Source organism: Mya arenaria, chromosome 13, assembly GCF_026914265.1.
Source record: "Mya arenaria isolate MELC-2E11 chromosome 13, ASM2691426v1".
In the NCBI taxonomy this organism is placed as follows: Eukaryota; Metazoa; Mollusca; class Bivalvia; order Myida; family Myidae; genus Mya; species Mya arenaria.
Genome location: NC_069134.1, coordinates 17537182 through 17555764, shown reverse-complemented (window position 1 = coordinate 17555764; position 18583 = coordinate 17537182). Strand labels below are relative to the sequence as shown.

Below are 18583 nucleotides of genomic sequence, written 5' to 3'. Positions count from 1 at the left end.
AAACAGTATGTATTCGCTCGATGGCCATCCGTTTTGAGGTACCCTAGATTTTAGATCCATACAATGAAATAGGTTTCAAACTTTGAGGTTCCAGTGATTGTTGTTGTTGAATGAAGGAATGAATCAACGGTGATAAAAACTACACGTGAAAAGTATTATTGTTGACTATATCTATAAAGGTTTGGATGAAATGTGTTATACTGAGTCGCCCATCATGACATTATTAGTTTTGAAATAAAATGAATAGGTTTCAACAATTCGCAAGTCTATTATAAAATGAATAGGTTTCAACAATTTATTTTAAGCTATATCGCGTGACAGAGTGCAATCATCTATCACGGTGATGCTGTCAACTATACAAATGACATCTATCCTGCTCCTGTTTACTAGCTGCTAATGTTCTTTAAGGAAGGACTGGTTAAATTTGATGATTTGTAGTAAGCCAATGAGGAGCATTATTTCACTTCTTAGGTTTTACTAAGAGAGAGTGGTTTTAAGCTAGTTCATTAAAAAGGCAACAGGATGAGGAAAGATATTATTGTAGTTGTCTCTAAATAGAAATTAGAGAATATTTAATAAACACGGACTATATCCAGACACATGCAAATATTAGTGTAAGATCGTATTTTATTTCACGAGTGTCATAGAAAATTATAGTTTTTCTATGGTCACGAGTGAAATTATGTACGTTCTTACACTGAAATAAATAAATTTTCTGTTTCTTTTATGCTTAATTTCCGAGCTTTATAGTATTTTCTTAATTACCCCCTTTTTTTAAAAAGGATGTTATTTACGCCGCTACCAGTGGGACGCCCCTTACGCAAAATTATACTGTTGATAGCTGGTGACGTGGCTGTCAATTTCCTATTTCCGGTTTGTTGAGAAAATGTTCTCTGATACTATAGTTTTTATAGTTTATTATTCGCTCGTTTTCTAGTGCAAATATTTTATGAACAGTTATCAATGAAGTTTTATGAGTGCATCTATGATCCAAAAAATAACGAAAACACTTTTATTTTAAGCGGGGCATGAATACAAAACTAACTTACTACGCCGCCATTTATTGAATGAAAATTTGAAAGGTCGAATCATTTAGTACAACAATTGCGGATAATCATTAGATATAAAACATTTTTCTTAGTTTGAGAGTATGTTTCATGATACATGGATATTCAGTCATATAACTGTCAGAGACCAGTCTGTTTCGCTGGTCGTTTTCCAGGTAATGATGAGGACCTCGCTAGATTGTTGACAGATTTTGAGCCCATTTGTGGCGTGGGTGGAGTAATAAATATATCAATTAATCTGTAAATTGTTGTTTGAATTTTCCGGTAAGTTCGTATTACGTATTACAAGGCCAAACAGTTCACACTACAATTGAACGATAATATAACATTCTATTTATGTTCGAACAGTTGGTTTCGTCTGCATTTTGTTTGGTATGAAAACATATGTTCGAACATTCAGCTTCAAGATCAAGGTAATGTTTGAAAAACGGTAAACTAATTTTCTAATAAACGGTAAGTTGTTAATTTCCAAATATATAAAAATCTTATCTTGTTTAACATTTTTTTTAAATTTTAAATATTTTGTTTGCCAACATCTTCTGGTTCAAATAGAAGTGTTCTGTTTCGATCATGGGGAAGAAACTACAATAGATTTTAAAATAAGTTCTAAAAGTTGTTTTCACTCCTTATTTTACAGTGAATATGTCAAATTGATATTTTCACTGTTGTTATTTCACTGATAAAACTCCATATTTCATCGAAAGGCATGAAAGAAAATGGTGTATTACTGCTGAATAGCGTATATTAATCACCAAAACTATGCAATGAAATGGGGGGGGGGGGTGAAAACAGAACGAACTGAATACTTTTATTTAGTTTTATTTTTTATAAAAAGTTATGAGAACACATTTGTTAACCATTTATATTTTGAAACAGTACAAAACAACCTAGAAATATGCACAGTTTATTAATATAAATAAACCTTGTTATCAATATTGAAGGTACTTCAAATGACTGTATGCTTAAATGCTTAATATGATACTGCAACAGAAATATCAAAAGTAAGACGCGATAAAATACGAAGGTCACAAAACATTCAAAAACTTTCTTACGTACTTGACTTACATAAACAAGTTATTATGTGTTATAATATAAGAAAGAGTCATGTCCACTGCAGTATAATGTATTTGTATCACAGAATTAGCAAGAACATATCGCCAAGTCTAATCACATCCTTACTACTCCATAAGCAGGGTGTTGTCGAGGCATGTAGGCGGTAGTTATATCCAGGGTCTGGCCTATCACCTAAAAACAAAGGTACGTTCCATTAATACATTGATGAAATAAAAATCCAAACATACCAGAAGGCTTAATCAAAGTCTCGCATAAAATAATATATGCGAGTTCTTATAAAGAGAGGATTCCATGTCCGTTGATCATTGGAATGGCTTAAACTTTAAACTTTGAGTTTTAGAATATGTCGAAAAAAGTGGCCGCAACACTTATTCCGATAAACAGCATTGATTTTACTGAATCAATTAATATCACTTGATTAAGAACTGCCCAAAAAGACGTTATTATGGTACGATAGTCCTTTTAATCATATATAAAATGAACCATCTATTATAAAGTAAATGTTGACTGCGGAACACGTAGAACCCACCTGTCTAGTGTTATGAGGTAGGATGATGCCGTCGTCAAGGAGACGAGAGCTGATGTAGAACGCAGACATCTCCATGGAGAACCTGTGTAACAATTTCTGCTCCATCTCTTGTCTCTCAGGGCCGCCCTCGTTGATGGCAAATTTATCCTGAGGAGGAAACGTTTTAGCTAACAGATAAGAAGGTAAGACATAGAACCCGGACATTGCAATGGAAAACCTGTCCCCAGACTACCCCACCAATGCAAAACATATTCTGAGAAAACAAAAAATATAACTGCTTCTTAATTTTTTTTCACATTCTCTTTTATTTATTCAATTTGTGCATATAGTTTTCTGAAGAAAAAAACAACAACTTAATAAAATCTGACATGCTACATCAAAAATATGTTACACAACAAGAGCTGTAGTAAGACAGCGCTCTCGACTCAGCGACGCTTTGTCTTAGAAATGAATACAATAATGATGTAATATGTGCCAAAAGCAATAACAAAAAGTCAATTTAAAAAGCTAACAAAAACAGCCGCAGTGCGACGAAACCAGGTTTTCAATGATTGACAGAAGAACTTCAGCCTTCGTTGTGAGACTAAGTTCATCTGTTGTTTTTCTTTTTTTTTTATTAACAGTGACCTTGGCCTTAGGGGCCCAAAATGTAATTCCATGGATGCCCTCCATTAAACTCTTTCTACATACCATTGTTTAGTCACAGAATGTCAACCCTAACTTACGTTATTCAGAACCAAACTGTTATCTATTATAGTAACTGTGACCTTGACCTAAGGGGCCCCAAAACGCAACAACAGCTTGCCATAAAACTTGAACAGGACACAATGTGCTCTAAAACTTTAACCCAAGTTCCTGAGTAAATCAGGTGCCATAATTTGTAATTAAGATGAAATGGTGTTATTTTACCTAATTGTTAGACGGTCGTAAATAATTGTGTGAAGTATTTAGTTAACTGAATTAAGGGTATAAAAGTTTTAGTAAATATCCAAATTTGCGGCAAAACTTAAACCTGACACAATGTTCCCTAAAACTTTAACCTAAGTTCCTAAGTCAATTAGGGGCTAAGCCTTACATTTAATTTTAGGACAATATGGATTAAGAAACCTCATTGTGTGATGGTCCTAAATAACTGTGTGAAATATAAAGTGATTTATATAAAGGAAGTTACCAGATATAAGTGAAATTACCAACATGCCCTAAAACATAACCCGGACAAACTCGGGACGAGTGGTATAGCCCCCTTATTCTTCGAATAGTCGAGCTAAAAAGTATATACACTGTCATGTATTGTTTATTTATATAAAAATGTTTTTCAAATGATAAACATCACTAATTCCTAAATGGATCCGAGATACTTGATTTTTTTAAAACAGCTTCAATGGATGCATGCACAGAGTAATAAGATGTGTAACTAAGGGAGAGAGTGGACTTGTGGTTATGGTGTCAGCCACGCAATAGGTTGGTAGTTTGGTTTAATCCCTACTAGGGTTAATTTCTCATGGCCATTTAAAGTGGACACCATTTGGTATTTTAAAGGTAGGCTACCAAAGGACACACCTTTATTATACTTTGAACAAGAGCATTTTTCTCCTGCATGCCGATGACAGCGTTGGGCCAGGAAAACATGAAGCTTGGACTACAAGATCTGCCACACTGGAAAAAAGGTAAGTTTATGAACCTTAATAGAACTGTATTCAATAAACGAACATGAACCCGTTTGAGTGACATACGACAAGAAATCTGAAATTACTAACCCTGTGTCTGTTTAATTTTAAGGTACATGTGAACTACTTTAACGTAAATTCAAATATGTATGAATCTATGTAGCTAATACTTATACATGTTTTAACTACACAACACATCGTGTATCGCAGATAAAAGAAAAGTCATAGCAATAAAATAGTAATTGAAACCAAATTGTTCGAAATTCAATAACCCTTTTCCCTGTCTTGTAAGAATGCTCACTGACCATGAGGAAGTTTGACGACCCAATACTGTTACCAATGACAACAGATATTTTAGGTACCCTGGCACAGCTGATTGCTGACATCAGCTTTGCATGGTCTCGTAACAAGTTGCCTCCTTGCAAGCCTGACAGAAAGGTAATTAAATTTAAAATTATGACACAGCAAACTCAGTTGTTATGCAGTTCATAAAAACATATATATGTATTGTTTGATGAGATTCTAAAACTTACCATGAATATATACATGTACAAACTAACATGCATATACAATACGATACTTATTTCATGAACAAGGACCTCAGTGGAAATAAGGGTTCTCTGTGACCCTGTTTTAAGTTATCCTTGGTGCTGGTGCGCAGGGCATGGACCAGTCAAATTTGCATGTATCTAATATTCTAATATTTATAAATGTACATGTTTTTTGATTGTCCATGTTATGCACTCATTGCCGAAATAAATCTATTTATCTAACATTCTGTATCAGTTACATGTTATTGACTTTGTCTTGGTTTTCACGCAACGTAAAAACCTTCGTTAACATTTAAACACATGTACCCCTTACCATATGAGCTTGCAGACTCTGTTTCCTCTGTTGTATTATGTAGAAATATAAGTGGAATGTTTCTTTCCGAACACATGTTGACAAAGTGAGCTCCCTTGGCAGCCGCTGTGTCTGTTATCTCCCCTGAATTGGTTAATATCCCTACCAGATACCTACAAACAGACCTGACATTAGGATGAACTTTCAAACTGCAAAAGGTACCGTATTCTAAAGGTTAGTAACAATGGAGAAAACAAAGAGCTGATCAAGTCACATACTTCATGTTAACGATAGTGAGATGGTAACTGCCTACAATTATAGTTAATACATATGAATTTGATGTATTTTTTCTACATTAAATCCTAATAGTATATTTGTTCTACATTAAATCCTAATAGTATATCACTTTCTTCATGAATAGTATATCACTTTCTTCATGAGAACAACGGTGAATATCTTTTGCTACATGACTGTCAATTGTTCCAAATTTCCTTGTGGGTAAAATATTTTATTTTGGTTTACTGCATATTCGTTTATTTAATTTTAGTCTGGATTACCTGCCCCTACCCCTTTGATAACGGAACTATATATTTTATTTTAGACAGGGAACAAGACAATATTTAGCTTCACATTTTGTTATCATATTTCTATCAACTTATTATAAAATATCTGACTGTGCTTCACAGTTAGGTTGATTGTACTATATGTTATGGGGCAGACATGAGTTAAGTACAGGCTTACAGTCCCTTACGTTAGCTCAAGTTAATAAATTGTTTTGTTTTGTATCCCGGATGCATCGCAGCGCATACACTGCAAGCGGGGAACCAAATTGCTAACTTTAGCCGCAAACACCCATACAATACGTAGGGGACCTGACACCAATTTGACTATTAATAAGAGTGAATTATCTCGGAAACATTATGACATGTTAATAATCATCATGTACTGTACGAATTACAGGCACCCGGTACACCTCTAGCCGCATCATGACACTTTAATGAACGAGTTTTATTTTAAATATGTTTTTCCATTGTCATGCAATAAAACATTGAAAAAGACATATTGAAAATATCATCGACCAAAAGTCAAACCCATATACCGTCGGCTAGAAAAGGACCAGGTAAACTATTGAAGCTTACATGCAGTATTGCATCATTAAATGTGTCTGTATACGTACCCTTTGATATGAGAGAAGCCTGTGATGAGTGTTGAGCCATATTGCACTTTGAATTCACTGAATCTGCTTCCATCGACCAGGCGGGAAATCACCTGAAATTAGGAAATAATAATTAGGTTATGCCATTTAAGTATTTACAATCGAAATTTCAACTAAGATTTTAACAGTTGAGCCACTTCTTTGGAAAGTTTGACCAGCACACTTTCACAAGAAGAATGATACTTAAGTGGAAAGTTTCTCTTATGGTCAACCATTGACATTAAACATTTCTCCCTAAAATCAATTATAACTAAACGATTGATTTTGCGAACAAAACACATGTCTTTTGTTTTCTCATTCAGTTCCACGACATTTGACATTAAACAAATTTAGGAAAGAGCATGGAAAGGTTGAATAAGAAACAGTGGGACATACACAGCAAAGACCTATGTATCCATGACATTGAACCAGCTTGTTGCAACATGCGCTCTGCACATCGTCTCAATATGGTGAACATTTGTGGCTAGTTATTTCTAAATCCTTCATGCAGTTCAAGAGATATGGAAAGGACATGATTTGTGATGGACGGACAGACAGACAGACAACTCCAGCAAAAACAAAAGACATAATCCCACTACAACTTCATGCCAACCCAAGATTATTTCATATTCTTAATTTAATATCAGTTATAATAAAAGTCATCCAATCGAGAATTTAAAATATTTACTATGCAGAGAATAATTCCTATTCCAAACCTTTCTGACATCCATATATTCCTGCTTTTTATTTGGTATAATGCCTGCAATGTCAGCTGGGTCAAATAAGGGCTCTTCGGGCTCCCTCTGAGGGCCCGGGGGAGGAGGTAGGTTGAGTCCCTCTACAATGTCCCTGCCTGTCTGGAACCCCTCATACTCATCAGCAGCAAAGTAGTCAGTACAGCCACTCACACTGAAAAATATTAATACATTACATTGGATATTATTTGGTAGAAATTTCCTTCCATTCAATGAATGGTCAAATTGAGAGGAGTGCACCACGAGTAGTGGCATGTTGTTCGTGACTTAACAACCAATGGTCATAATTCATATACCATTTAAACACTGTCATCAGAAACTGTGTCATACGCTATTCAATAGTCTAATATTTGAAGTTTTGTCGCCTGTAACCAATTGTATAATACGTTGATAAGTTGTTCAGAGGTTAGGCTAGTTGACTCATTAAAAGGACTTGATTGGTTAGTACTTACTATTTGATAAATATTGACCAACCAAAACACATATCGGATAACTTTGACTAAACTGAAAACTAAACCGTTTTTTTTCCAACTAGCCGCTGGTAGCCTCATATTACTTTGGTATTACAAGAAAATGGTTTTATGTGCTGAAACAACAGAGCCAAGATGGCGCTATATCAAACCTCTATTTTGAATCACCCAACAACATTCAGGTCAAGGACTGGCCACACGATGATCCCATATTGTTCCATATACGGTTACTTATCTTTATATGGAACTCAAAAGGCTTTTTCCGATTTCGATGAATAAGTGAAACATTTATCAATTAAATCAGGTTATCGAGGTAATATACAAATTACGGGGTTAATAGGTGACCCGATATGGGATATACGGGGCGAAGCAAACCATATTCGAGCTTCGCTCTCACCCGATATGGTTTCCTTTGCCCTATATTTTTTCCACCTCAGATAAGTAGATCCCATAATTCAACAATGCTAGAAATGCTTATCTTGCCCACGGGCGGAGATAAAATGCCCGTATGGAACTTCTTTTTAATGGTCGCCGCATAGTAATTACCTCCCTTGTTGAAAACTGTCGTCTGTAGCATCATGGAAACCTTATCTTATGGCAATATTTAGAACGCTAATTAATTATTTCTTGCTTTAAATGTTACCATAAAACAGTTTTCAAGCACTTTCAAGAAATAATGCTCAACTCTCCTTAGAACTATTTGGCTATTAACATAATCTGTATCACTGTGCGCATATCCATGCCAACCAGAGTTCTGCATAGAACCACTTTTATTGAAGGAATTTTAAAGAGGACCACCCAAGAAACATTACTGTAAAGTTTGGTTGGAAGTGTCCCAGCGCGGGCAGTGGGTTAGGAGAAAAGTTGATTGTGGAAAAATGTTGACGACGGATGGATGATGACGGACGACAATCACCATTAAAATAACGAGATGACCCATTGAAACACTGGTGAAAACATAGTGACCATTCACATACACCGGGAGTAGCTTAGGGACCGTGGTACAGTGAATGTCTGGAAGTACCCGCGTTCGATATCCATATATGCCATATCCGTACTGGAAGGCCCTCTGCTTCGATTATGAGCTAATGTCTACTCCAAAGGAAACCAAAATAAGAGCCCTAGTGTACGATGAAAATGGTGTTAGCGAACGGACATTAGTGTAGACCATTATGTTGACAGTGCATTAATGACGTTTTTAAAGCGTACCCCAGTTTGAAAGAGGAAACTACTATTCTAAATTCTTAACTAAAAATTTCCCGTCATTCTTTTGTCGTTTGTGAATGTTTATAATGTCCATAAACTGTGGAGAAAGCATGGGCTCCAGCGTTTCTGCGTTATCTGCTACATTCAGTTGTGCATACTCACACACCATTATAACGTTAATCACCACAATCTATGAATTGCTGACAACACTGAACAAATGATGAGATAACAGCAGTAGTTCTTGCGTTTTACAATTTGCCAGCAATGTACGGCAATGTACGAATTCGCCTCAAGGAATATCCAAACTGACGATGATCAACAAGATCAATAAACTGTCGATAGTGCACAATGTAAAAGTTTAAAATGGAAAAATATTCTCGAGTGTTCAATGATTTCACTTTTATGTCATCCGATAATAGAATCTATTAACTTTGTTCCTTTACAAAACCTACACTTTTAATAAGACGAAAACAATTCGGCCCATCCATTATCGTTACCGTTAAAAGCACCTTTCAAGTTATAAATGGAGTATAACAAAAAGTAAATGCAAATAGTTCTCTGAAGTGTGCATTACTGAAAAGACACGTTAAAAACATATAAAGGTGTACATTTGCTATCAAATGGGTACTTGAGGCCCACGTTATACCTTTTTAAAACGTAACGTATTATGACACAGAGCCCATGTTTGCTCAGGATTCACTTGAAGCAGGGCACACGGTGGATAAATATACATGTAAATAGTACCATATCAGTGTCCCTGCTTATTTCTGATTATTAAACGTATGTATTAAAAAGAGGAAAACAAATCTATTTTCGTTTAATATAAATGTTGTTTGGTTGGGATCTCGTTAGCAGGTTTAACCCAAAGTGACATACATTGCCTTCGAACTTTGTGTTATTGCAAGGCGGTAACCCGATATATACTGACGTCGAACTGTGATTCATTGCAAGACGGTAACCGACATACATTGACGTCGAACTGTGTTTTATTGCAAGGCGCTTACCCGACAAACCTTGACGTCGAACTGTATGTTATTGCAAGGCGGTAACCCGACATATATTGACGTCGAACTATGTGTTTCTTGCAAGGCGCTAACTAGACATACATTGACGTCGAACTGCGTGTTATTGCAAGGCGGTAACCCGACATACATTGTCGTCGAACTGTAATTCATTGCAAGGCGGTAATCCGACATATATTGACGTCGAATTGTAATTTATTGCAAGGCGGTAACTCGACATATATTGACGTCGAACTGTGTTATATTGCAAGGCGGTTACCCGACATACATTGACGCCGAACTGTGTTTAATTTCAAGGCGGTAACCCGACATATAATGATGTCGAACTGTGTTTTATTGCAGGGCGGTAACATGACATACATTGACGTCGAACTGTGCTTATTGCAAGGCGGTAACCGGACATATACTGAACAATAACCCGACATATACTTACGACGAACTGTGTGTTATTGCAAGGCGGTTACCCAACATACATTGACGTCGAACTATGTGTTATTGCAAGGCGGTAACACGACATACATTGACGTCGAACTGTGTGATATTGCAAGGCGGTAACCCGAAATATATTGACGTCGAACTGTGTGTTATTGCAAGGCGCTAAGCCGACACACATTGACGTCGAACTGTGTGTTAATTGCAAGGCGGTTACCCGACATATATTGCCGTCGAACTGTGATTTTTTGCAAGGCGGTAACACGACATATATTGACGTCAAACTGTGATTTATTGCAAGGCGGTTACCCGACATATACAGACTTCGAACTATGTTTTATTGCAGGGCGGTAACCCGACATAAACTGACGTCAAACTGTGTGTTATTGCAAGGCAGTAACCCGGCATACATTAGCGTTGAACTTTGTGTTATTGCAAGGCAGTAACCCGACATAAACTGACATCGAACTGTGTGTTATTGCAAGGCGGTAACCCGACATAGATTGACATTGAACTGTGTATTATTGCAAGGCGTTAATCCGACATACATTGACGTCGAAGTGCGTATTATTGCAATGCGCTAACAATCCGACTTACATTGACGTCGAACTATGTGCTAGTGCAAGGCGGTTACCCGACATACATTGACGTCGAAGTGCATATTATTGCAATGCGCTAACAACCCGACATACATTAACGTCGAACTATGTGTTATTGCAAGGCGGTTACCCGACATACATTGACGTCGAACTGTGTGTAATTGCAAGGCGGTAACACGACATTTATTGATGTCGATCTGTGTGTTATTGCAAGGCGCTATACCCAACATACATTGGCGTCGAACTGTGTGATATTGCAAGGCAGTAACCCTATATTTACTGACGTCGAACTGTGTGTTATTGAAAGGCGGTAACCCGACATATATTGACGTTGAACTATTTGTTATTGCAAGGCGCTAACCCGACAAACATTGACGCCGAACTGTGTGTTATTGCAAGGCGGTAACCCGACATATACTGACGTCGAGCAGTGTGTTATTGCTACGCGGTAACCCGACAAACATTGACGTTGAAGTACGTATTATTGCAAGGCGCTAACCCGACATACATTGACATCGAACTATGTGTTATTGCAAGGCGGTATCCCGACAGAAGCTGACGTCGAACTGTGATTTATTGCAAGGCGGTAACCCGACATACATTGACGTAAAACTGAGTGTTATTGCAAGGCGGTGACCCGACATATACTGACGTAGAACTGTGTTTTATTGAATGTTTATTAGGCTCTGTTCCTTATGTCATTAAACAAGCAACATGTTGCATCTATAAACAACTATAGCCACATGAGTTCAAATTCACAGGTACGGTCAAAGAAACAAAGTCAAAGTCATTTACAGATGGATCATTGAAAACAGATAAAAAGGGTCTGTACCTCATGGTTAAACCGCACATGTATCTTGGTTAACGTTAATAGTCAACATAATTGATATAGAAACATTAGTTGATTGGTAATAAAATACCAATTATAAAATCAATTAAATATTTTATGCTGTCTATGATTCCCTTTGCCAACCAATGATGAGTTATAGGCACATCAGTCTTGCAAGGCCAGATATCAGATGATCAGAGAAACAGCTACCATTTGTGTGGACAATAATTGAGAGGGAAGGATATTGAAACCAAATAATTACTTGTGGGAGTATGAAATAATGAGCTGTATTATAAGTAGTAGAATCAGGCTTTCCAACCTATTATCGTGTGATGGATAAACAAAATAATAATGAACTTTCAATAACCATATTCATTGCAGTAAAGCATAAATAGTATACAATTTGCCTTATACCAATTGAACACCGGCAACACGAGCTATATTGAATCACATAACAGTTTTCACTTGATGAATCAAACACATTGAATAGAACAACAATGAATTTTCTGATTTTTTTCCCACTTTTCTTAATGATGCACAAGTGCACGTGTGCCACGTTTGAAAATCACCAAAAACTTGAAGATTATCTTATGTCAAGGATAAACAAAAATATTCGGCCACTAACGGACCAATCGCAGACACTAAACGTGACCTTCCTTCCCTTCTTGTCCGCCATTCAAAGTCTGAACGAGAAGACACAAGTGTTGAGCTGCTCTTTCGGATTTACTCTGATGTGGATTTCTGACACAATGACATGGAACCCTAGTGATTTTAACAACACCTCTATATTTCGCATATCTCCAAAAGACATGTGGATTCCCGAATTTATAATTCACAATGCTGTTGGTGATACATTTGAATTACGAACATCTAACTTTATGAAACCTGCAATATCAAGTAACGGGATTATCAATTGGAACTCCGGTGGAAATATAGAGACAAGTTGTACGGTGGACATCTCAAGGTATCCCTTCGACACACAGACATGTCATATCGTCATAGGGAAGTCCAGCAGCTACGATTATGAGTTAATGATGATTCCAGCAGAAGGAAAAATAAGCACATTATTGTACGATGGAAATGAAAATGGTGAGTGGGAACTTTTAGACACAAGTGTAACCTATCATGCCGTCCATGAACAAATGACGTTTTTGAAGTTTACACTAGTTCTAAAGAGGAGACAACTTTTTTACGTTCTGAACATCCTGTTACCTGTAATTCTTCTGTCGTTGATGAATGTTTTAAGCTTTAAACTGTCCATAAACTGTGGCGAAAGGATGAGCTACAGTGTGGCTTTGTTTCTAACATTTATTGTTCTATTGAATATCGTTGCTGATGAAATGCCCAAGGTATCAAAATCGATCTCCTTTCTTCAACTGTATATAAATACCCAGCTAGCCATTGGAATGTTGATCACCACAATCTCCGTGTTTCTGGTACACTCGACTCATTCAAAAACAAATGATGACGTTACTGGGGCGGTGCTTGCTGTCTACAAATTCTGCAAACTCTGTTCAAAGAAACAAAAAGTTTGCCCTAAATCTCCAAAAGGAGATGACCAACATAAAGACAAATATATAAAAAATGGCCAATGCGAGAAGTTAGACATGGAGCATGTTAAGCAGATCCCGGAAAGTGAGAGTGGAGAAACAAATCAGTCCCCTTCGATTGTGGATGCTGTCAACGTCATTGATGGCACCTTGTTTTGGACATTTCTAATGTTATTTGTCCTGCTTACAATAACTTTCTTGCTGCTTATATGTATTTAAACAGACCGAGCTGTCTGAAAACAGTCGGCGACTGACGTCAATAAAGACAGCCCCTTCTATGACGGATGTTGTCAACGCTACACATTGATGACACCCTGTGTTTGTCATTGTTTATGTGATTTGTCATGCTTACAACAATAGTATTTACATATGTACATAAAACACCTTAGCTGTTTCTAAAAACTAAGGTTGATTATTTGTTCTAATTATTAAATACATGTAGTAAATTATTGCCTCAAGGAAACAACCATACTAATGTGTAATGCCCTCAAATGTCCCCAGTCTTACATCATATGAAAGGGTCGTTCCTGATAATATTAAACATATACTCGTTTAACCGTAGCTTGCATCAACTTGCAACCTGTTTTGGTGATCATTGAAAAGACTTATTAAGATTTGAAATTTCTGATTACAAGTTTCTGATATTAAAAGGTCTTTGGTTTTCCAGAGTAAGAGCGGCTTCGGGCAATTTTATTTCGCATGATTGCCTTAACAGGCATCAAGTTTAGGACAAATATGGATATAAAGCTGATTGTGTGAAGAACTTTTTTTACGTCGATTAAATAACAATTACCTAACAATGCAAGAATTCATCATTAAATATATCAAGTTAGATGAGTGTAACAACTACATCCCTGTGAGTTCAAATTCTTCTTCCCACTCTGAAATCCATTAACATTTTACAATTTCAATATTTACACTCTCGAAAAACAAAGGAACATCAAACCGAATCCATTACCTGTTTTTAACATTATTGACAAAAGGCACATTTAACGTACCATGGAATATTTTAGAAAGATTTTTGAGTATCAGTAGAAATTCCTTAAAAGGTTTTCCATTATCTCCTATACTGGGCTCGTAGGGTTTACGTTTTTATTCTTACTGGACATCATCTCAGTATTAATTCTACTTGTAAATGATGACGAAGATTCACAGAATATTTGAGATAGATTTTTGAGTGCATAATCAGTAGAGTTTCCAACATCTCCTGTACTGGGCTCGTTTTCAACTTACTTGTGTAATTTGTCAGATACGCTTTTTTCATGCTTAACAGTTCAATTTTATATCTTTTATATATAACATTTGACATGTATCAGTTTTAATTAATTTATTGGTCTTGCTAATGATTAAAGTGTGATTTGATATTTGCTTTTATTTGGTTTGCACTTTGTATACAGGAACTGGTTCATTTAGGGAATGAAATGCCTGACTGATGTCATTATCGGGGTGTGAACGCAGTTGGGCTGGTTAAAGTATGTGAAGTCCGATTTAAATTATAGGAAGAAAACGTGATTTTTCCCTTAAACAAATTTCTTAAAACCTTTCTTTCTCTGTTAAAGTAGGACAAAATGCCATTTACACATATTAACGTTTTTCATCATGATGTTTGTATCTCACTATTTAAAAGAAAGTAAATAACAATAAAAGTATAATGTTTATGTTCGGATTCTTACTGGATGTCCCCTCAGTATTCATTCTAATTATAAATAGTGTTTTTATTTATTATCGACAAACGGCATGTGATCATAAGAATCTGATATTCGTCATCATAAAATACAAAAGTGTATTCAATTTGTCCCGGCGCCTCCCCAACTAATACATTTCCTAAACTCGTTAAATATAATTGTGTATTATATGACGACTAGTAGCAGATCCTTTAAAGTTTAACATCAAAGGAATGACAGTATTGAACTTAAGATCCGACAACAACGTGTCCAGGTGCCACATTAAAAATATCCAAGACATAAAGAGAATTTTACATCTAAAATTAACAAGAAAATTTGGCCCAAAAATGACCAATCACTGAATAAAATGTGACCTTCACCCATTACTTTGGAGCAATTCAAAGTCAGAAAAGGAAAAACGCAAATGTTGAATGCAGTTTTTGACAACCTCTGAAAGGGACATCTGACATTTTTGACATGGAACTGTGCTGATTTTAGCAACTCCTGAAATAGTCAGTCACAATGTTGTGGGTATTACATACGAATTTCAAACATCCTGCAGCATGAAACATTAAAAAAACGAGATGACAATTTGGAACACATGGACCAGCACAAAGATCAGTTGTACAATGTATTTTTTGGAAAAAAGCGATCGACACCCAGACATGATATATCCTCATATGAATGTATATCGTCTTCGAGTATGAGCTTATGATAATTCCAAGAAAAGCTTACTAGTGTACGATGATTTTTTGAGAGGAATTTTCAGACAAAAGTGTAGGCGATTATGTTGTTAAATTTTCTTGTTTCTAACCATACTCTTTCCTGTCATTATTATGTCGATGGTGAATGCTCTAAACTTTAAACTGTACATAAACTGTTAAGAAAGGATGAGTTTAAGTGTTTCTTTTTTCCAAATTGTTATTGTTCTATTGAATGTCTTTATCAAAATAATGCGAAGGAATCTTCCTTTACCTGCTGCTTTCAGTTTGCATACTTAAACCTCATTGAATGTTTATCACCATTTTGTTAACTCTGTTCGAAGAAACCATAAGGAAATACGCACCGAGGAATATACAGAAGACGAAAATCAACAATGAACAATATACTGTCGAGAATGGACTGTGTTAAACTTTTAAAATGGAACATTTCGAGCTCTTCCGACGACGAGAGACAGGCACCGTCCGTGACGGAAGCGGTCAACTTCATTGAAAATTTTATGTTTGGATATTTCAGACGTTATTTGTCGTGATTTGAATCCTTAATCCTTCAAATTATCTTAAGCATGAACATATTTATGTTATTCATTGCTTTTATAAATTTAAAACTATCACTTGGCCTATTATATCAATAATGTTTACAAAGACAACAATTATTTTCAATAGTTTGAACAACTCTTGAGTGTTCAATGAATCCACTTAAATGCCATACAATTATGGAACCCATAAACAGCGTTTTATTTACACTTAAAAATAAAACAAAAACAAATCAAGACAACCCATCCATTATCTTATTTTACCGGAATCGATTACACAAAAAGTACCTTTCCGTTAATGGAAAATAGCAGCGAGTAAATACACATAATTCTGTGAACTGTGCATTACTGGAAACTCGGTATTGAAGATACATACAACAATATCAATCGGCTATGATTTGGGTACTTGAGGCAGACAGCATACCTTTTTCAATTCGTTGCATACATATGAAACAAAGCACATGCTCACGAATATTTCGATACTAACTTTAAACAGAACACTGATAGTTGAATATTAAAATTAGTACATCAGTGTCCCTGTTAATTTCATTTCATTCAAATATGTATTAAAATGAGGAAAATAAATATATTAGCTCTTAATGTTGAGATTTTAAAAGCCGTAGGTGAATTGTGTATTTTTACCGACTATTGCAAGGCAGTTACACGCGATTTGTTGTCGACGTACTCAGTGAGGTTATATAACGTGATAAATTGCGTCATGCAAAATTGCTATGACAAAACGTCCTCCTACTCATGATGCCATCATTTCTTGATTTGATGCAATGTATGGCTTTATTTATTAGATATATTTTTACATGCATTTTGTATATACTTGTCTGAAATGAATCTGTTTAATTTTCTATTTGATGGCCTCCTGTGTATATATTATTATATTTGTGTTTTGCGAAAGGTAGGTTTTTGCTGATGTTGTCACTAAACTGAACTGCACCCCGTTGTATACTTTAGGCCAAAGACAGATATTCGTTCGAAACTCTTTAAGTAATTTCCTAAAGCTTTTTTATATTTCTATTTTAGACATGCTGATAATAGGCTATATTTACTTAAAACACTTATGAAACTCCGATCTAACAATAATATACTAAGAACTTGATAAATGACGCAAGAATGAAACATTTAAATCAAAACAAACAATCCAAAAGATTTACTTGCATAAACAAACAAGAGGCCATTGAGGGCATATGCTCTACTGGCATGGCTCTTGTGTTCATTTTCAATCCAAAGCATGTATGTATGGTAATAGACAACAAACATATAGTTCACGTTTTGTGTTTATGTTTGGGTTAGCTGAAAACGTTGCACGTTCAACATCTGAGGACAAAAAGTGTTGTAAGCAGATTAGTTGCATGAACTATTTTAATATGTGCCAAGTAAAGGTCATGTGAGGAAAAGAATATTTGCTTTCAAAACTGTACTCATGGTCAAAATTTCACTGCTGAAGCTTTAAAATTAAGGAAGTATGTCAAAAGGTCAAAGTCAAGGTCATCCGAGAACAACATTGATATTTATTTGAAAAAATGTACATATGGTACAAACTTTATTGTTGTAGCTTCTAAAAAGGAAGTAGGTCAAGAGGTCACAAACAATGTCATCAAAGAAGAAAATAAATATCTGTTCACATGGTCCAAATTTCATTGCTGTAGCTTCAAAAAGTAGAAAGTAGGTCAAAAGGTCACAGTCAAGGTCATCTAAGGGCAACATTAATGCTCATTTGCAAAACTGTACACATGGTCCAAATTAAATTGTTGTAGCTTCAGAAAAATAAGAAAGTAGGTCAAGGTTATCCGAGGACAACATTGATATTTGTTTGCAAAACTATAGACATGGACAAAATTTCATTTTTGTAGCTTTAAAAATAAAAAGGTTGGTCAAGAGGTCGAAGTCAAGGTCATCCGAGGACAACATTGATGCTCGTTTGCAAAACTGTACACATGGTCAAAATTTCATTACTGCAGCTTTAAAAATAAAAAGTAGGTCAAAAGGGGGGCCAGCTTTGACCCCAGGAGCATAATTTCAACTGTTTTGCTAGACGGTCATCATATGATGCCCCATAACAAATATCAAAGGTATGAGCCTTGTGGTTTGAAACAAGAAAATATTTCTAAAATAAGTCACTAGGAAACTTGTGACCCCTGGGGCAGGGCCAGTTTGACCCCAGGGGCATAATTTTAACAACCACGGTAGCGGATCACTAAATTATGCCTTATTCAAAATAGCAAGGGTCTGCAAAGCTGTTTCAGACAAAAGATTTTCTAACGTTGCCCAATTTAAGTATACCAAACCTGTGAACACAGGGGCGTGGCCAGAACTGACCCCAGGGGCATTACTTGAACAAACATTCACAAGCAATTGTTTTAAGATGGGTGCGCGAACACACACAAAGTTTTAGTCTTTGGCCAATAGAGATA

General features: G+C 35.8%; 1 protein-coding gene across 1 annotated transcript in view; it reads right to left on the bottom strand.

Moving 5' to 3' along the window:
• Positions 1-1878: 1878 nt before the first annotated feature.
• The window catches only part of LOC128213192 (uncharacterized), a 39981-nt gene continuing 23276 nt past the window's right edge, over positions 1879-18583 (bottom strand). Inside the window, exons 7-13 of the mRNA XM_052918744.1 lie at positions 7092-7284; positions 6358-6449; positions 5202-5353; positions 4643-4764; positions 4231-4326; positions 2671-2817; positions 1879-2312 (exon numbers count right to left, since the gene is read on the bottom strand). Of these exons, the coding sequence (XP_052774704.1) occupies positions 2235-2312; positions 2671-2817; positions 4231-4326; positions 4643-4764; positions 5202-5353; positions 6358-6449; positions 7092-7284 (880 nt within the window). The 3' untranslated portion in view covers positions 1879-2234. The remainder of the gene's footprint in view (positions 2313-2670; positions 2818-4230; positions 4327-4642; positions 4765-5201; positions 5354-6357; positions 6450-7091; positions 7285-18583) is intronic.